Genomic DNA, 21,743 nt, shown 5'->3' on the forward strand with positions numbered 1-21,743 from the left:
CAACTCAAACATTCAAAGGTCACAGCCAAAGCAAAAACACCCACAGAGCTTTAAATCAGAGGAAATACCTCCTCAGAGTGTTTACCTTTCTGAGCCCGAGTTGTCGTTTCAAAGAACTTGACAGTCAGGTCCTGAATGGAGAGCACGGCCGAGTGAGCTTTCTTCTGCCACTCCTCGTCTTCTTTCCTCAGGCCGTCAACACGGCGGGGACCCAGGCGCTCCGTCTCCAGTGAGATCTGATGGAGGTCAGAGGAGGTCGTTAAAGAAGGTTAAATGTTCAATGTTTGCATCAGCAGCACTGATAAAGTTCAGTCAGTGCAGAGGAGACGTTTGTCTGAACCTGTGATCTTTAGGAGTAGAAGTTGATATGATATATTTGGTCACTGCTATTATCACTATCATGTCCTGCATTTTCTGTTATGTAACCTTAGTTTTGGTGAGAGTAAACAGACAGTATAATGTTTAACAGATTCTGTAAGTTGGTGTTGGTTTAACATGAAGCACTTTTGTTCTGTAAGTTTGGCACCCAATGCCAACTGAGGTGAACACAAGGAGAGAAGAAATTATAACAACAGCATCATTTCAGTCCTGACATATTTTAAGATTTTGTCTATAGAGAGTAGATTTAGTTTCCCTTGTAGACTAGGGATGATTATAGTTTGGCTTTTTCCAGATACTGGAGCTAAATCAACACTTTTAAACAGGGTAGGTGCCTAAAAGAGTTCCAGTATGCTATTAAGGGGTGGTTCAATAAAAACTGTCTTATAAAAATATCACATATCTTAAAAAGATGTCAATAGAAGATATAAGTAGAGGTGTAACAGGCCCAAACGTGACACACTTTCATTCAGAGTGTCTGAGTGCCATATCAGGGTATCCAAACAAAGCACCAAAATCTGCTATTTCATTTGTTATGGAAGGAACCGGATGTTTTTGTGCTGCTTTCAATACTCATCCCTACTGTAGACAAACTGAGGGCTCTTACATCTTTGCTGGTCTTGTCCTGTCCATGAGTAGGTAGTGTTTTATGACACATTAGGAATGCATTGATGCATCGGTTTAACACCCGTATGAGTAGATACCAGCTCTGTTGACAGACATGGACCCATCCACTAATAATGTGGCATGAACCAGTGTCAGTAACAGATGTTTGTTGTGTTGCTGGCATCTCGTAAACCAAGCTGCTGATGCAGAGAAGAGGATTTTTGGCAAGACTGTCAGGCACTGAAGAGAAGGTTGGTAGTGTGGGAGTGTTACACTAAAAGGCTCTGATTGCTCTCTTTATAGAGACAAATGTTTCCATTATTGTAAACCTATAATTATGGGGATATAAATGTTCAGCCACGTGCATCTGGTGCTATTCATTACTTTGCCTGACCTGTCCTTTAATGTATCTTGTGCTTTAATAGGTCATAAATACACATTAGCAATCATTTTTAAATAGGGATGCACCATATTTGATTTTTGTCAATATAAATACTAATATATACACACCTTTTTATTGTAAAAAAAAAAAAAAACACCAAGTGTCTCCTGTGCAAAAAGGCAGAGTCAAACAAAGCTGTGAGAGGACCATACTCAGTCTAGTAGCAGTTTTACATTAGAGGCTTCATTCAAAATGTTGAAGGCTTTTGTCTGCCTCCCTTGAGTGTGTGGCACCTTTGGCATCCACGTGTATACATGTTAGTACTTGTGTAAGTTTTGCAGATATCTAAGGCCAACAACTGATTTATACTACTGGTACATATGGTGGATTAGGGGCTGTAAATATCAGCAGAAATGTTTATATCAGCTGTTTATCTGCTGATACTGATATCATGCCAATTATATCACTTATTTTAGTATAACCAGCTAAAACCAAACAGGAGCTTGGAGTCTATCAATGTGACTGTATAGTAGGGGTGGGAAAAACTACTGGTCCCACAATATTATCACGATACTTATACCTTCGATATTATTGTGATTTTAAACATTTTGCAAAACACAGAGTACTGTGATACCATACATTAGTATCTAAATCTTTTTTAACTATTTAGCTGATTTAGCATTAGCCTTGCCTTAATTTTTATCGTATTACCGCAGTATTTTATTTTCATGCAGTACTCCTTGCAAACCTCATGTGTCATGTTCATGTTGTTCATGCCCTGCTTACATTTCTAATGTCCTTTCCCTGGTGCTGCCATGTTGGTTGTACTAACTTTCTCCCGCTGTATGACTGTCACTTCTGCAGACCTCACTGGACAAAGGGCGCCACAGTGTCATCAAGTGGACAGAAAAGCAACTGATGCTATTTATCCAGTATCATAGACTTCAGAAAGAAAAATCTTGGTGGAAAATCCAATACGATATATCGATATGCAGAATATTGCCATTCTATGCCGTATCAAGTATTTTACATGCAGTACACTTACATGTATAGCAGTGTTAATTTCATCGACTAAAACTATGACTAAAAATGTTCGTCAACAGCCTTTTTTCCTTGACAAAAACTAGACTAACAAAAATAGATCTGTGATGACTAAAACTGACAAAAAAAAGTTTAGTTTTCATGAAGATGACTAAAACTAGACTAAAATGTAACGTAGTTTTTGTCAGACATTCAAAATTTGTGACATTTCTCCACTGTGGGTAAGTCTGTCAAAAACAATGCATCTGTAGCCATTTAGCCTCTCAGCTGTAGAAAGGAGTGACCCCAGGTTTGGCAGGGTGCAGAGAACACAGTACCATGACTTGGTACCAGATTTAGGCAAGAAATTAAATGCTTGGACTAAAAGTAAAGACTAAAATGTGAGGACTTTTTATTGACTGAAACTAGACTAAAATATTTTTGAGTTTTCGTTGACTAAAACTAGACTAAACTAAAAAGGGTAGAAATGACTAAAATGTGACTAAAACTAAAATGCATTTCATTTACAGACAAAAACTAAGACTAGAATTAAAAATAGCCGCCAAAATTAACACAGATGTATAGTAAAGCTGAGCTCCAGTTATAGCTCTGTTATAGCTTCCTATTATCCATGCACAGTGAGTTTGAAAACCACTGCTCTAGTCTATGGTGAAATCCAAAACAAGACAACAACATGACTTGTGCTATACTTAACATTTATATAGTTCAACTTCTGGGTCAAAGTCCTGTGAAAAGACTGTGGAGCATGCTTTGTCTAGGCCAGTCCTACTGAGGTGTATTCATGCGGGAGTAAATGGATCTACAGCCACATTTTTTAAAATGTTTTAGTCTGGCTCAGAGAAGGTTGATTAAGTTTGATTTCAGTCACGCTAACTAGTTTACATAGATTTTAAAGAAAGATTTAGTCAGAAAATCACAATAAGTTGACCTTTTCTAGCATTATGTAGACAGAGGCAGTACTTTTTAATCTAAGCAGTTTCTGTTTGGGAACCACCAGGTTAAACTAAGTGTTCTTTATTTCCTTTGGACATCCTATGAAAGTACAACACTAGCTCTTAAAGAAGTGCAACATCTTTGTTCAGATCAGCTGGATTCATTACTTAGTAATGGTTCAATATTATGATGCAAAAAGCAGAAATATAGAGGGTTTTAAGGGAACTTCAGTGAGTTGTGTGTCACTGTGGACTACAATTACTGACTTCCTGTTGTTTTAAATCCATAAAATGCAATCTTTTTGTCATGCAAAATGTGCAAAGTCTTTAAATTCCCCTGTAAATAAACCCTTCAGTGCATTGCTCCGTAATACCAGCCTTTTACAGCAGATGGTGCTAATAGTGAGTTGTGACCAAAGACATGTCTGTGCATGTTTATGTTTAGAGTGACACTAACCCAGTGTCCTACTGAGCTGCAGGAACAATAGACATAAAAACCTCTTCCTGACAAAGCAATTAAAAACCTGAACACAAACTGAGGCTTTTAAACATGCCACAAACTCACACATCAACCATTTTCACAGTTCACCGGCTCGTGTCAGTGCATGTGAAAAGAGTGAGAAACAGGGAAAAAGCTCTGCCACGTGGAGTCTGAACCCCCCGACCCCCCCCCCTCCTCACAGTAAGACCACATGGAACAAAATGTACACAGACACACGTTAACTCTGAGCAGGGCCGCGTTCACTCACACTCTTATTAATATCTGGATGTGAAACAGATGTGTGGAGGTGCTTGAAAATAAACAAGAGCATAGCAATTACCAACAACCCTCAAAGGCCTTGATTTACGCCCGACAGCACAGTCAAAGCTCTGTATTGTCTGAGTGTGTTACAGTGTGTGTTACAGTGAGCGTGTTACAGTGTCTGCACGTGAGAGACGAGAACAGGGAGTGGTTTTTGGGGTGAAATTGCGAGCGATTGAGGGAGGAGGGATTACGTCAGACACCAGAGAGGAGAGGTCTGACAGAAAAGAGGAATGAAAGAAAACAGAGGATGCTAAAAACTACAAGCATAGATGAAGCAGGATCTTACTATTAACACCCACAGAGAAACAAATGGCAGAGAGGTTTGTCCCAGCAGAGACGCAATGACATGTCACACTGTCAGTGACATTTCAAACATCTGTTGTTGTTAGCATTGTTCAAGCCGACCTCCGTGACTCTTCAAACTCAAGCCAAACATCTCTGCATCAAAGTCCGCCCAGGCTGTCACTCTGTTTGACAGGTTTTATGCAAAGAAGAGGCATCCGCGCTGCAGCCAAAGTGTTTTTCTATGTTGGTCCTTGTTTTTCCAGAGCATGTTCTGTAATCTTCTTGAAACAAAGGGCTGTGCAGGCTCAGGATTTTATCAGTTGAATTGGATTTGGCAGGCCAAGACAAAGATCCCACTATTTGTTTCTTATAGCTCAGATTAGCCCACTATGCTCCTACATCAGCTGTGGGTTTCATGTTTTACTTGTACACGGTACATTTATCAGTGGCAGGCTTTTAGCTGGAAATACTAGGTGACTACTTTACAACTCTTTCTAGACAGATCAGTACATCAAATCTAGCATCAGATCAGATTTAGAACATTTTAAAGCTCCTATCTCAAGCCCGAACTGCATCTTCAATTTCCAACCAGTTGCAGTGGCAACGCAGCTATATGCATTTTTGTGCAGATTGTAAGATACAAATGTGGCAATACTGGAGAGAGAATGCCAATAGTAACTGTCATTGTAGTGTGCTGCTTTCATTCAGATTCTGGCAGTGAGAACATTAACAGACTCTGTGCTAGTATTCCACGAGGCAAATGTGTTACTGCAGAGCTGCTTTTCATTCGAAAAATCCCGAAAATACTAACAAGCCTCTTCCTTAGCTCCAATGTCTCCTTCTTTATTTATCATCTAAATGCACACATTTAATTTCACCCTCAGTCAGGGAGAGTCAAACCACACGCTCGCCTTGTCGTTTTCCCCCCTCTCATATATAACCGGACAGAGTCCACTTCTGAGTGTGTGACGACACATTTGAATGACATCACGCCCCTCAAATAAAGAAGTGCTAGTCTTCGGTGTCAGTCAGAGGAAGCAGGACTGTTTGTAGCTGTGCATCTCACAGAAAGAGTGCAAAAAGTGGCAGGGAAGCTAATGCCATGAGTAATGCCATCGTTTTAACTACATAAACTGCACTGAAAAAAAAACAGAGTCTGAAAAGATATTTTCTGTTTGTTTGGAAAAACATACTGTCTCTCACATCCTTTGTGTTAGCCTTGGGAAATAAATGCTGACTTCAGGGTTTAATTTCTGGCACCCCAGAAATGAAGCTAGAGAAACAAAAATGGCCATTAAAACTGTCATAAGACTAGCATGTTCACATATATTTTAAAAGATCAGTCTTACTTGAACTAAGGGCGGACTCACACTAGGCAGTCCGCACCATGCCTGAGCCAATTAGGCCTCAAAGTTCACTGTGAGTGCAGTGATGCTACGCTGAAGCATGATCCTTGGCTCTGGCAAAGATGAAAGAGGTGGGCTTCAGTATCATACCATGAACAAACATGAGTGCAGTGTGCATGTGACATATGAAGGCTCTTCTCAACAAGCATTTTAAACAATGGTGGAGTGTTAGATGTGATTCAAAATAAGTAGACTGTATTTTCTCTATTGTGCCAACTCTCTTGAACTACATTTGTCAAATAACACCATGGTAATGTACACATGCTCAGGCCTGGTTGGGCTTGGAGCAGCTTCAGCTCCATAGGGGGCAACTAGCCCTAGAATGATTGCACCCTAACACAATAAATCAAGTTTTTCTAACTGCATATCAATATGCTCAAATGCTGAAAACAGGAATGAACAATAACTTTAAACAGTTATTTCCAACTCATTTGTACATTTTCAAAGCCAAAGTGATAGAGGTGCACTTATATTTCACTTTCTCGGGGACAAGTCATCAACTTTAGAAAAATCTGACCAATCAGCTTTAGTTGGGGACACTATTTGCAATATGCTAGAAAACATAAACAAGTGCCCGGCCTGCTGCCCTGTTGTATAGTTGCATACCATTAAAGGCAGCTCTCTACCTGAGCTTGCCATCCTCACACCTGTCACCTTCCTGTGTCAAAGAGTTCCTGACTTGATCCCTGCCTCCTCAATAACACAATAACACCATTTCTGCAGGCCATGTATTTACACCAGTTTAGCATCTTTGTTTTAGGTGAGCTGACACCTCTCTCCTTTACTTGTCCTCTTGTGTAAAACTCAAAGCAGACAGGATTCAGCGGGGGAGTTCTCGCTGTGACTGACCTCCTTTAACACCTCTGGACAACAGCTGCTGGTGACAAAACACAGACATGTCAAACTCACTGAAGATAGTGGTGACGCCTGTTCTCGTGGCGAGAGCGGGATTATCTCATTCAGTTAAAATAGCAGCTAAAAGGACTTTTAGTGGGTGACACAGACTTAGATATCAGGCAGATGGTCTGTATTTAGAAAGGATGAATGTATCCATGGTTAACTTCTAGTGTGGAGGATAAATTAAAAGCACTAAATGTAAGCTTACACGTGAATGAGCAGGGCCCCCAGATTTCTTCCTGTTTGAAAGATATTTGAAAAAAGTACAATGCTTAGTGTAAGAGGTATTTTTTAATTCACGCATTTATTTGTGTTTACATGTATTAAATACATGTCTGAGAAGAAGCTATTTTACCCACTTTATATCCAGATTTATTCTAATCTAGATAAAACAACAAGCTGTTGTCTTGTTTCAACACTAAAGCAGACAACACAATTTTTCGGTCTATTACGATGGTCACTGTGCCAAATTAGGCGATCACAGAGCCCTGAATTTTTGCTGTGACTTACTTGACAGGTATGATAGACTACACAGATGTACATGATCAGTCACTGTAAGACAAGATGAGAGAAAACTTTACTGTCCCCAAGGGGCAATTTAGTTTCCAACAGAAGTTCATACAATCCATTCTCATCATAAAAATACATACAATGTGATTTATAAAATGACGCTTGAGGGAAGGGGAGCAGAGCTAGACTACACCTTGCAAGAGTACTGTAAGCAAACCAAAACATTCAACTAAGACAGCTCTTCTCAGAGCTTCTAATGACATTATGATAGCCACAGATTCAGGTAAATGCTCAGTTTTGGTTCTACTTGACCTGAGCTCTGTGTCTGATACCATGGACCATAACATTTCAATTGATACGCTCGGGCAGTGGGATGGGGGTGCCCCTGACTGGTTCTGCAGCTACCTGTCAAGGAGGAGGTTTTCTGTATCAGTTGGTCTGTATGTTTACAAATGTGCTGCCTTGTCTTGTGGTGTGCCCCAAGGACCTGTCTTGGGCCTATTTTATTTTCCCTTTACATGCTTCAGCTGAGCGGTGTCATCAGTAAATTCAAAGGAGTGTCATACCACTTGTACACTGATGACATTCAACTAGGAATGTTCCGATACCAAGGTGTTGGGTATCGGCCAATACCGAGCACTGATCCAATACCAATACCAATACCATACTACTTTCTGGACTAACTGTGCAGACTAGCAAATTATTTTAGACCTATATTTGATTCAACTAATAGGATCCTAATGTACAACATCTCTGTGACCCTAAAGATGTTTCCTGATTATTGAGTTTCACTCCTAAATGTTAAAATAAAAGTAAAACAGTTGGCTGCATCACAGGCTCTCTATCTCTTTATATTGTGCTCTATTCAGGCAGCATGACGTGATTATAGAACAGCCTGTAACTTGCTGACAGACCCTCACAAAGAGTACAAATATGGCAGTTAGCATTTGCGTTAGCATTCGATATTGGGTTTACTGGTGTGGATCTAATAATTAAAGTCCCCAAAAGTCACACATTCCAGACTCGCTGAAAATGCTGCCATGAGGGATTCAAAGGCATCAATAGCGTCAATGGGAAGGCACAAGGGCTAGCTTCAAGAGGAAAAACAAGTAAGAGGCAACGATTTATGGTTCTAAAGTTATTTAACTTTTGATAAACTGTGTCACTTCTTGTCATGTACAACAGCGCCTGTCTGGAATACAGTTAATAATCACATTCAGAGGAAAAATCTGTCACGCAGCCACCATTCTTTGCTGCTGCAGTGGGTCCTTTGGTTCTCCTTCGCTACTCTAAAACGGTCACCCGGGCATGGCGTGCATTCCGGCAGCGAAGAAGAATTTATTTCTGGTTATAGCGCTAACAGTTAGCATGGCTAAAAGAAGCAAAATATAAAGTTAAACCAAACAGTAGCTGATCGCCGCATAAACTCGTGTACTCGCCGATATCATACCTACATTTTAAACAGTATCGGACATATTTCTGATACTGGTATCGGAATCAGAACAACTCTACATTCAACTGTATATGTCTTTTGAACTCACTAAAACTGATGAAATTATTTTGTTGCTCAACTGTTTGACTGCCATTAAGGATTGGATGAGTGATAACTTTCTTCACTTAACTACTGATAAAAGTCAGTTTCTCATCATTGTCTCACAGAACATCCCTCATGTTAAGAAATGTTTTGGATCCCTGTATTCCTCTTTCAGAAAAAAAAAGTCTCTGGGTAACATTTCATCATCCAGTGCTTTTTAAACACCTAAAGTCACTGGGCTCTATTTTCATAGACCAGGCGCAGGCGCTGCGCACCTGCCCTGCGCTGCGCCTATGCCGTGCCAATGGGGTGTGTCCAGGGCATTTTGCAATTTTCGTGCACGGCGCAGTCCGGCGCGGCGCAGTGCACTCACGCCTCCGTCCCTCCCACCGGCGCAAGTGGCAAAGAGGGAGGAGAGAAGGCGTGAGTGGGTTTAACACAGCTGAGTGTAATCTTCACCAATCAAATGAACACCTCTCCTTGCCTTTAAATGCGCTGCGGGCAAGGCGCAGTGCCAATTTCACTTCGCCACCACCATGGACAAAGACAGCAGCAGCAGCTCCAGGCGGCCAAACTTCTTCCAGGAGGAAACTGATGTGCTAGTCCGGGAGGTCCAAGCTCACAGTACCAGAATATATGGTAATGCTAACAGACCTCCATGGGCTGATGATGCAAAAACTACCTGGGAGGAAGTTACTAATATTGTCAATTAAGTTTGCCCAGATATTCTGAGAACCGCTGCCCAATGTAAATAATGGTTCAATGATGTCAGGAGAAGGGCCAAAAAAAAGCTGTCAGAGCAAAGAAGGCACACAGTGGCCACCAGGCTGTGCATCAGAGGCCACGATGCGCGTCACTGAGTGGACCACCTCGTGAGACAGATGTAATCTGTTCCTGTGTCATGAATACAAGTACAAAATTAAGTGACAATTACATTAAACACAGCAGCAGGCTAATCCAGGCATCATGTTTGTGATCCAACTGCATTCCTGCTCTGTCATCGCCAAATAGGAGAACCTTTGGTGATATATTCTCTCCCGGTATCTCCTCCACATCCTCCTTGCAATAATGTACTCCATCTTTTTAGATCACGTTAAGAATAGAGATTAAAACAGAGAAATATGGGCAATCACAGGTAAATCCTTAAGACACCGACTGATTTACATTTATTCAGCAAGCGTCTCTTTTTTCTTTTCATCTGAATTTCATGAGATGAGAGAAGCCGAATATATACTCTGTATCGGATGCCGTGGCTGTTTGCGGTTGGCTGAGAGATGTGAAGTCGCTAGTTTTTATCACTCCCAGCTGCCATCAGGTTGAGTTTCAATTACGTGTGACAAACATCTTTGATCTGACATCAGATGTGACGGGACAATTTATAAAGATACAAATGTATATGCTGGTTCAGACGGTTACATTAAATAGTGGCTGCTGTGATTGTTTATTGCATTGAAATGTGCCTGACACTCTGGAAACCTGCCTGTGAGGTTTTGGTGGCATGTGCGCACTGCGCGCCTGTCAGCCAAATTACCACTACACAGGGCGCGCTTCGCCTGCGCCGAGAATAGACCAGGTTGGAGCTGGCGGGCTTTCAGCGCACCTTCCGCGCAGTGTTTTGGCACGAAATTGTCACTGCGCCAAGCTGAAGCTGTGGACACCTCCCCCTGGTGCGCCGCCACACCCATCTCGGCGCAGCCCGGTCTACCAAATTGCCAAATTGGCTGCGCATGGTGGTGTGCCGGGCAAAACTGCTACTGCGTGGGGTGCACCACGCTCCGCCACCCTGCGCTACGCCACGAAAATAGAGCCCACTGACTTCATTTAAGAAACATCTCCAAACTGAAATCTGTTGTAAAAAAATATCTGTAACAATACTGACAACCTTACTAGAATTTCTTTCAAACAGGTGATAAATAAAAAAAAAATATTTCTGTTGTTGTCAATGCTTACATACAACATCTACATTTATCTTTAAACACGATGTGACTTTTTGAGTCATTAGTCAATTGTAGGAAAAAGATATTTGTGTTCGACAGACTTGCGATGGACTATTTGATTATACCTGAAGAGGGAAGCTTTCACCAACTGGTACTTATGATAAATTAATCTTTCAAAGTTTTTCTGAAGAAACAATCAGATTTATCAGATCAAGCTTCTAAAATGTGAAAACCTTATCATTTCTTCATTTTTCTGAAAGATAAGTCAATATCTTTCAAAAGCAGAAAAAAATCAGGGTGACATTTTGGGTCATCCTGAAGACTGATACATTTTTTCCACGGATTTGTAACATTTTATATACCAAAACAATAGTGGATTTCACAGCATTGCTTACAACTAAAATGTGACTCTATAGATACTATAATAATATTCAAATGCTTATCAATATTCAAGAGGAACATTTACTTAAATTCTGGCTATTCAACTCCCTTATTTGAATCCTATGCTTAGTGATATTTTTACATTTGTCTAACATTTGCATCCCAGCTGGGGGGTAAACAGCAGCCATGACAACTGTTGCTGTGTAACGATGAAGTCAGAGTGAAACAGTAACTGGAGCTCACACAGTACAAAAGTATCTCAGACGCGTTACAGAGGAACCACATGTTAAATTCATGGCTGCTCTCTGACCTCCAGGTAACAGGACACCTGCACTGCAGCACTTCAACATACAACAATCCGGCCGACAACGAGCCGCTCAGTGAAACACTCGACACCTTTTGTTGTTGATTCATTCAGGTGAGCTTTCATTCACTGCTCCATCTGCTTGGCCAGTCAACCATTCAGTGGATTTCTACTATTCAGACCTACAGAATAAGAAGTACAGACAGATACAGCCCAGTAGAGGTAGAGCGAGTATGACAACACAGTCTGTCCTGAAGTGGTGTTAATTATCAGCTCATAACTTCTGAAGATTAAACAGTTAAATTTATGCTTTATCTTTGTGTCAATTTGTGGGATTTTTTATGTTGTATGAATAACACCAGATAATATGTGACAATACAGCACAGTTATCAAGTTTACTGTCTGTGCTGCAAAGAAAAAGTTTTTCCACATGAGTCAAACCATATCTGTTTGATACCAAGTAGGGTTGTGCAATTAAAAGCAATTTCATCATTATTACTAAACCAGCTTTAGCAATAAACACACCCCATAAGTCTGAATTTACTGCAGAGTAAATTACATCATGTTGACAAGCACTGCTATGGGCTCAGCTTCAGCAATGAGTATTTGTACAATAAACCCACTGGATGAATGTCAGAGTACAGAGGACATGCTTTTAAATAAGGGATATGTAGCAAAAAGGTATTTTTAAAACAGTGGTTCAAAACCTTTTCCCCTTAGAGTCCCCTTAAATTTCCCTCTGGATATCTAAATTATCTGACTGTCTACTTGTATTCCTTGTAAAAAAAACTATTGAAAAAACCTTTTATTATGATTTTAGTCAACATGCGTAAATCTAATTTTGGCAACTTCAGTGCTGTGATGGCATCCTACCCATTCTGAGATTTTCAGCTCACCCCCCTTTTCGGTAGGAACTAAAAGAAAGTGAGCCCGGTACGCTTGAGACCCTTAACATTTCAAACCCAATTTTACGGTTTTGCAGCTAAATTTATAGTTTAACACCTTATTTGCTGCAAAAACGAAGCCTGTTTTCTGTGTATGCAACAACTTTAAAATGTCACAACTTAAATAAAACAATCCACATTTGGCTCTTCTAACCCCACTTATCATCCTCTCAACATTCCTTTTACTGCCTGACGCCTCTGGTCGACAGATTGAATCTTAATTCTAGTTCATTACATCAGTCTGGTTTCAAGCTTGAAGCCCTGCGGCGGCTTCACAGCCTCACACGTGTCAGTCGCACTTGTAGATGAAGTTGGGATCGTCTGTAATTCTAGCAAGAAACTGATACTCTGCTGCTGTTTTCTCTTCACGTCACCTTTGCGTCAAAGTATGATGCAAACTGTTTGTAAATTACAGTATCCAGTGTCCTGAGTCTATTTCCTTTTTCTAGTTCTAAAAAAAAGGTGAAGGAGGCGCTCTGATCTGCTGACTCATCAGTTTTGGAGAACCCAACTGCCTCTGCCGGCATTCAGGATGCATTTGCATACAGCTTTGTTTTCAGCCGTTGGATTGCCCTGAGGGCTGCAGGTGGGACAGCTGAAACTTTGGCATCATACAGTCATAGAGCTCAGATTTTTAGAGGGTTCTTAACACATCAGCAAAAATGGATTCTGGGTCAGGAGTAAACCTGTGTGCCTAAAGTCTTCAGGCGGAAAAACACAGAAATTATACCGTTTTCCTGTCCTAAAGTTTGGCTTTGACGCTTCAGTTATCAGATACTTGAAAATAGAGTTGTCACAATACCAGGATTGAGGATTTTGATATAATTCTAAAAAATTAAATGAAAACTACATCTGTTATGATATTACTGCAACAAAAGTCGACCTCCTGGGGCCTGTAGCACGAAGCGTGGTCAGCTTACCCCGGGTAACTCACATCTATCCAGGGTTGACTAACCCCAACAATGGCAAGCAGGATAATCGATAGCACGACGCGGGTTATCCAAGAGCCGTGAACACGCACGTATAAAGGGAGGGCACAGAGGCAGCTGACCAATCGCAATCATGAGCGCTAAACAGATGGAGAATCACAAGGAAGCAAGTGACAGGGCATCCCACTTCACATGTGAGGAGCAAAGATTAATAATGATGAAGTACGAGGAGGAAAAAGTCCGAATTCTGGAAAAAGGAAACACCATGGCGGCTGCCAATCGCAGGCAAAATGCGTGGCAGTGCATAGCGGACTGTGTAAATGCGTGAGTTACTCATCAATGGCTCAGTCTGACACTGATCACACTCATGAATCTCATGAAACAATATACTCTACAAATGAATTGCGTGCATTACAATTATCATCTCATTCCCCCAGATGTAATCCTTCTGGAGTGAAAAGAACATGGGAGCAGATTAAAAATAAGTATAAATGCATCATTGCGTCTGGTAAGTTGGTCTGTTTCATGTCTTAACATCATGCTACAATTAAGCTTAAAGTTGTTGCCACACTGAAATCATGCATACCGAGTTGATGTCTGACCTAAATTAACAAATTACAAATCAGCAGCTGGACTAAAATACACTCTCTCTCTTTAAAGAAAGAAAGCCCTCAAACACAATGAATGAAGTGTAGGAATGACATGATGGAATAATGTGCTGTTTCACATTAGCATTATATCCCTTCTATTTGTCAAGCACTTTGTGTTGCATTTGAATGTGTAAAAGGGGCTTTATAAATGAAGTTTGATTATCCCTTCCTAGAATATTACCTCTAGCTGTATGTTTACGCATGATTTCATATCATATTGGACAATCACACCGCTCCTGCAAGTCGCACGGGCAATAAACGGCTCCAAGATTTCGCACAGGTAGATGAGTCCGGGCCACAAGAACTGGTACCTCCCATAAAGTGCATTATCAGGTTGATCCAGTGGGTTTAAACGGTCTCGGAACACTCTTTCACGTCTTAATGCTCTCCTCACTAGTTGTGCTCCTCTGTCTACCGGGTTCGGGAGAAAAGGGCAGGCCATCATTTTGGAGAAGCTGATTGGCCAGTGGGATGGGCATTTTATAGGATCAGATTCAACCTCCAACTTACCCTGCTCTGGAGCAGGTTAGCCGTTCAGCGTAAGTTACCATGGTGATCTACCCCGATAAGAAATGAACCGGCTTTGTGCTACCGATAACCCAGGGTTAACCCTGAAGTTACCTCGCTAAGACATTAATCCTGCTTCGTGCTATAGGCCCCTGGTCACCCAAAAGAAGTTACTTTTGTCATTTTTATTTACATCCTAAACATTAGGAAGGGTACCTCAACATGTACTGAAATTAGAACCTTTTAATAATTATGAAAGGTGAAATAAATCAGATTTTCCTAGGGAGGTGCATGCAGTGATTCTGCTTTTTAAATGGGAGTCGGTTGGTGGCTGGTCATGTCTGAACTAAAAATCCAGGGTTCAGTCCCTGGCTCCTGCAGTCACATGTTGATGTGTACTTTATAAGGACACTGAACCCCAAACTGTTCCCACTTCTGAGTTTGTGAATACTGATTACAATTGAAAAATTCCAGCTCAACCCTACCCAAACCTGTGCATGTTTTCACAAAGCCCAGCACATCCCATCCCATCAACATGTAAGGGCCAAAGCACAATGTTAGCCTGGTATTATGTAATATGTTGGCTACTATAGTTAAAATTTAAAACTCTTATTCTGAGTTGCTTTAACAGTAGAAATCTGTTCAGATGAGACCTGAATGAGAACAACATAGAAGCATGTACAACAGTCGTGGCCTCGTTATTGTTTGTGACAATCAGAGCGGTAAGGACAGACATCGCTGTGAACTGAATGTGCTGAGGTTTTTAGAGAACATTAGTATGCTATCAGACAGCTACACTCTGCACTGCCCTCACTCACTTCACTGGTAAACTCAATTTCATGACAACAGATGATCAAATCCAGTATTTGCTTCATTTTCCCCAGATTAATGGAGTGAAGCAGGCCAGCAGAGCTGATTTTTAACAGGTTTTCCCCCTCATTATGTTTAGGTGTACTATAAGCCGGTATATGCTACGGCTGCCACCAGTGTAGCTGTTAGCTCAGATGTAGCTGTAGTATAACAGCAGTTTCATCAGACTTGGTCCACATCTCTTTAAGAAAACAAAAACAAAGAGCCACACTGAAAGATTTTCTTGGTGGAGAAACTGTTTTTGCAATTCTCCCAACTGGCCTCAGAATGGGTTTTATCCACCAACTAGCTCCACCACTCACAAACTACGATAGCACCTGCCAAGTTCACCTTACTTACCGGAACACGTCTACGGTCTGTTGTCACTCTGACTGGCCTGTAATGAATGTGACAGACAGAACGTTTGTCCAGTCATCTTCCGAGGGTTTTTCGAAAATCCTTCCCTTCCCAAATACTTTGAGCAGGACGTTTCCCAGATGAATGCTGTATATTCCATGCTATGGAATATGGAACAGTCTATCTGGCAGGTCAGGTCAGCACAGAGAAAGTTTTTTGAAGTTAAAGTCAGAAAAATAGACAAAAACTCAAAAATCTAAGGGAAAATACATTTATGCTGCTACAGGACATCTATGATTTTCCGAATGCCTAACCTGGCCTGGGCACTGCTGCTCATCATTAGACTTAAGTGACAAATGCTGAGCCTCGTTAGGTACAGGTAAAGGTAATCACATGAACAGACGCATGACCAGGCATGAAAGTCATCATGTGAGCAAGTTTCATGAGCAAATTCAAACAAAGAATATACAAATCTATAACCCAGTGACAGTGTGGCTAAGTGTGACCTGCTCTTTGACATGATTACAAAAGCATGCAAGCTCAATTCCACTTACCATAAAGACTGTTGGTAGCTCAAAACAAGGAATATGACTTGTGCTTTTGAAATTTTAAGAGGAATTTTGACTTTTTCTGACACCACATAGATAGCCACAGTCAACTGAGAAAAACTATGCCTCTTTTGCACTGTCAGCAAATCACATAAAAGTCCCAGCATCAACCACTTGTTTGTTCGTCTTCAATAGCCACTGATTCTACCTCTTAGTCCTAAACTCATTCAATTTTACTGGTTAATCTTTCAAATGGGTCAGAAATATTACATTTTAATATCTAAAAGGGTAAATCATTCTCTTAAACAGCTGTCCAGAGTAGTTATGGTGAATTTTCTGAGTAAGTACTGCAATTGTAAGGGACTATTTTTATCAGCAGATTAAGAGTTGTGCAGTGATCTACGGAGTAGTTTCAGCAGCAGGATGATGTACATGCGATTAACTCAAAGTGAACTATACACACACAGGGGCATGTCAGCAAATGCAACAGTGCTGCTTTTTAATGTTTTATTAATTTCAGACAATAGAGCTCTACGCTGCATGTCAGCCTTTGTCCACACAATAATGGACCAGTCTTAAGGATCAGTTAAATCTCAGCTTTGTGTTTCCACTGGATTTGTCAAATATAATAAAACCTTGTAATATCACCAGACGGGTCCTTTAGGAGAAACTGCTCCAAAAATTTCTGTGACATTTCTTAACTTAGATCAGTGCTACGCCCAAGAACCCAAATACCATCATAATGCACACTCATAAACACACCCACGCAGCCGCTTGTGTTGGTTAGTGACACGATGCTGGATGAGCATGCTGTGTGAGGAATGCAGTTTAGAAAAGGGAGAGTACTCACAACACAACAGAGGGTGAAAACTGAGTCTATGAGAGAGAAGAAAAGACAGAGACGGAAACAGCATGTGTCCATCTTAAAATAGCACTAAATACTTCAGAATATCCTGAAACAGCAGAATTGGTTTTCTAGATTTCTGAGCTACACTATCTGAGCATGCTGTATGTGAAGATCTAATGACTTTGGAGGTATTGCTCTCAAGCCTTCTTTCATTGTTAGATGAGTTATTTTTGGCAGTCTATCTCCAATATTATCTCTTTTGTTTTGATTTTTTGACCAGCTGGATTGGGCTCCACCTAAGAGTGAGACACCCTGGAAACTTGTGCAGTAATGTGGAATGGACACACCTGTATGTGGTGGACTTTCAAAGCACTGACACAAAACCAATGCAGAACAGAGTTTTTAATGCACAACTTCCTACAATCGGCGTCAGCTGTTTTGTGTTATTCAGCTCACAGTGGTTTCGGTTTAAAATAGCTCAACTTTTTGGATACTGCCACATTCATCTATGTCATTTTTCCCCTCAATGACCAATCAAAATCAAGAAAGGACTGGACTTACACTAACAACGTTGTCAACAACATTGATGGAGGAGAATTATAGTGTGGGCTCATCAATTCAAGAGTATAGTTTCCAGCTGCTGCCAGTGCTAATAGGTTGATTGAAGTCACGTGATGCAGAATGCCTGAAGGGGTCAGGAAGTGGGTGACAGCCATTAGAAATGGGCAGGAATGGAGGAGAATTAGTACAGCACTAAATTGGCCTGTAGGCTGCAATTATTATCCAAAAATGTCTATATACATCGAGTACGATCACTACATTTTTTTAAAAAAGTGATTTTTCTGCCATTAATAGATTTACTTGGGGTGGAGGCGATTAATACTGCGAATTACTCAGACCTGCAAACATCTTAGCATTAGCTAACCTTGCAAAGCAGATGGATTCGCCCGTTTCCATGTTTCTCACTGGCAAATCCATCTTGCAAAGCTCCTGTCTGAACCGTTTGGACCTGGTTAGAAAGTGACAGGACCAATTAGTGTCGAGGGGCAGTAATTTCGGGTGCGGCAGAGTCAAGACGTAAGCAAGCAGCAACAAGAGGCCAGTGCAATTATGGCGGAAGACATTAGCGTGGATGCTGCTAAAGCACCAGTTTTATCAGGAATTTACAACATTTTTTTTTTTCCAAAAGAAGAGCAATGAACACCATTGAGTTGTTTTCTTTTCAAAAACGACTAAACTTGTGTACTGACATGTATACAGTCGCCATGGTTCGCATTATGCCGTTCTCTATGGAGTTTACCTCAGTAGCGGCTCACCTCAGTAGCGGCTACATCACGTGGTTTGTTGCTCTGATTGGCCTGTAAAGATGTGACGGACAGAACGTTCATCCAATCACCCTCCAAGTTTTTTTTCAAAGGCTCTGGCCTTTCCCAAACGCTGTGTCTGAGAGGTTTACCAGATGGATGTGTGAAACACATCCATCTGGTGTGTCAGGTTAAGCATTAGCGTCATCCAGCCAGATGAAGGGAACAAGAGTCTTGATGAGTCCTGTACTGAGCTAAGAGGCTAGCTGTGACACTTCACATAAAAATAGTTCTTCCTTTTGTCACAAATATTCTTTTAATTGAAATAGTAATATACAATCAACTTATTAAACCCTGTGGGGTTAGTGACAGAGAAGAGATGTGCTGTTCATGAACGAAACTGTGAAATGACACAACTCTTTCATGTAGCTAGTTCCCGTTTGAGTCCCAGTTTCCTTTCCTCAATCCTTTGTCATCATTTGACCCACATTCAAAAAGCCTAACTGGTACCAAATGGAGATCTATTTGGGAGCCAAACAATCAGCACTAGTGAGCTGAGCCAAATCATCTTGCTCTCCTGGAAGAGACTGATTCCCCGTCACAACAAGGGCATCTTGAGCTGAAAAAACAGGGGCAAGATCAGAGATTAATGTGCTAAACTGTGACCAACTGTACTTAACCAAACTGGAATGCTCACTGGAAATGGACCAGACACAAGCGCTGTGCGACATCACTCCTCCAGGTTTTGTATTGAGGCTTTAATGACTCTTGCCTGCTGCGGTCTCTATGTGAGTTTATTTTAAGTAGAGTAAGAATTAAAACAGATCAAAACATGGTTTTTTGGGTCACATATCTCTATGCAGAAATCACTACTTGCCCTTCACTGGGAGTTCGCTGCTGCATGACATCATCCATTCAATTGTTTTCATGGTGATGTTTCATTGAATAAAAGTTAATATAAAGCATATGGAGCAATTTAAGCAAACCTTAAAGCACTGCCAGGGGAAGGGGGGGGGCTTACTTTCTTTGCCTAGCATCAGGAAGCACTGGTTAGAAGCACTCTGAAACTGGGATTTTGGGTGCTGCCAGTGAAAAAAGCTGTTGGTGGACACAGAAAAGCCCTAAATGGCACAACTATTAGAGGCAGCAGTGCAGCTGTTCTTTAGATCTGGGTAACATGGTTAATATTAATAAAGATGGCCAAAACTTGAACTCCCACATTTTTTTTCTTGCTATACTTTTTATTATTATTATAAATAATTAGATCTGCTGTTAAGAATCAGTTTTATCAACTGAAACTTTCCAGATACGTGATGTGTGACCTAGTGACCCCAAACAGAACAGCAGTAGGACTGAACACCACCGGATGAAAGCCATGACATAGTAGAGGTTAGCATGCGAATTACTTTTCTTTTCAGGCCTCTAGTGTAGAGAGAGAACAAAGATGGAGAGGAGAAAAAGGGAGGAAACAGAGGAGTGTGCTGAGGCTGCAGAATTACTGGGTGGTTTAGTGGCTGCTGTAATAATACTTATGCTGGTTGTTAAGCCGATCTGGGTGGGGGGAAAAGCCTCTCTGGCTGATCCTCTGCCCTTCACAACCCCTGAATGCAAAGCTACAGCGTAGCACAGACGGGCTACTACACCACCATCATCACATGTACCCTCTGTAACAAATGCTAATGTCATTACAGCGGGCTTAGGAGCGTAGGGCTCATATGAGGACATCACCGTGCAGTGGTTCAAGGCTCATTTCCCAGCTTTAACCTTAGCTTTGAAAAAAACCTCAAACCAGGAAAAATGGCTAGTGGAGTCTGAATATGCTCCAGGACAAACCAGATATCTGTCTCCAGTGTGGTCTAAACCTCTTTAAATCAAACCCTAAAACAGATGGTACTTGTAACTCAGTGTGAGTTTGTGTCTGTATTACCTTAATCTGCTGTCTGCGCAGCATTGCCAGCTCCCTCATGTCCCTGAAAGGCTGAAGCAGGTAGTGGTAGAGCTGAGTCGTTGCCTCCAGCAGCTCTCCATACGCCTCGTCCTCCTCTGGGTACACCTGCAGCAGCTCCACCATGCTGTCCATGGCTTTGTGTTTATCCAGCACCTGGGAGAAAATAGGCAGAGAGAAGATGTTGCTTGGAAACTGGTGCAGAAGGAAATCCACAGGGTGCAATGTAGTATTTCATTTCAGCAGGAGAGGATGAAGTTAGTGCTATTGAATGTTTTGTTCAATAAAATCCCAAAGAAGGACAGAGTCCAATGTACAGTTCTCATTTTCTCAGTGGTCTCACTGGTGCCTGCTTGAGATGAGATCTTAAAAGTTTCCATGAAATGACACAGTTTACTTTTTTGATACTACCTACTTTAACTTTTAAAGCAAGAATGTTAGCAAGAGTTTGTTTGGTCTGATGTTTGGTGTTAACAGTACAGAAGTGCACATAAGCAAACCATGACTGCTAGCTAGCTTGTAGGGCTGCATGATTAGGGCAAAAATCTAAATTGCAGCCATTTTGACCAACATTGGGAATTATTACACTTTGAGCATGAGTGTCAAGTGAATAATAACCATTCTTTATTTTCAAGAATATTTTGGGGCTTTTCGTGCCTTTATTTGACAGAGGAGGACAGTGGATAGAGTCGGAAATGGGAAGAGAGTGGGGAGAGACATGCGACAAAGGGCCACAGGCCAGATATGAACCTGGCCGTCTGCCTGGGTCACGCCTTAGACTGCGTGCCCCATAATAACCATTTTTATAGTCTTGAGGGGCACTGAAAACCATTAAACCTTTTCTTATAGCTATTTTCATTGTTCCAGTGCAGACTTCTTAAAACTGGAGTGGTGCCATTTGACTGAGGTTTTATTTATCTATTCTGTTAACGAATGGTTTCCTTTCTGCCATCTTTTTTTAGCTCTGCTGATTATCAAACCAACACGAGTGCATGCCTTGGCTCCCTTTGCTCCTCACTTAAATTGAAGTGAGAGCTGTTTGAGTAGCAGGGACAGAGCACATGCTCTGTGTTAAAGAAAGGAAGGGTGGGGTCCATTTACATCACAAGACAAGACCCATGGACAAAATGAGCTCAGCCTGGTATGCAGGACAGTAACTGTCCATTGTCCAATAGATCTCCATTATTTTGTTTTCATGACCATGAAAAGCAAAATCCCAATTTGAAATTAAAACTTGGTTGATCCCCTAGCCCAATCTTGTACCTTTTCAGAAGGGAACTAAAGCTTTTATGATGTACAGTAAAATCTGGAATAAAAGTCATCCCAGACTAATGATTTGGGAAAATAATCTAATTGCGACATTTTTTCCCAGTATAGTGATTGAATACAATTATTTTAAAATTCCTCATCTTGTGTATTTAAAAAAAAACAACAACAAGCAATTAAAAATTATATACTATAATAA

General features: G+C 41.1%; 1 protein-coding gene across 1 annotated transcript in view; it reads right to left on the minus strand.

Annotated features, from left to right (window-relative positions):
• The window catches only part of jmy (junction mediating and regulatory protein, p53 cofactor), a 55,385-nt gene that overhangs the window by 14,472 nt on the left and 19,170 nt on the right, over positions 1 to 21,743 (minus strand). The window contains exons 3-4 of the mRNA XM_041810728.1: positions 20,261 to 20,434; positions 86 to 236 (exon numbers count right to left, since the gene is read on the minus strand). Of these exons, the coding sequence (XP_041666662.1) occupies positions 86 to 236; positions 20,261 to 20,434 (325 nt within the window). The remainder of the gene's footprint in view (positions 1 to 85; positions 237 to 20,260; positions 20,435 to 21,743) is intronic.

Source organism: Cheilinus undulatus, linkage group 17 (genome assembly GCF_018320785.1).
Source record: "Cheilinus undulatus linkage group 17, ASM1832078v1, whole genome shotgun sequence".
Lineage (NCBI taxonomy): Eukaryota > Metazoa > Chordata > Actinopteri > Labriformes > Labridae > Cheilinus > Cheilinus undulatus.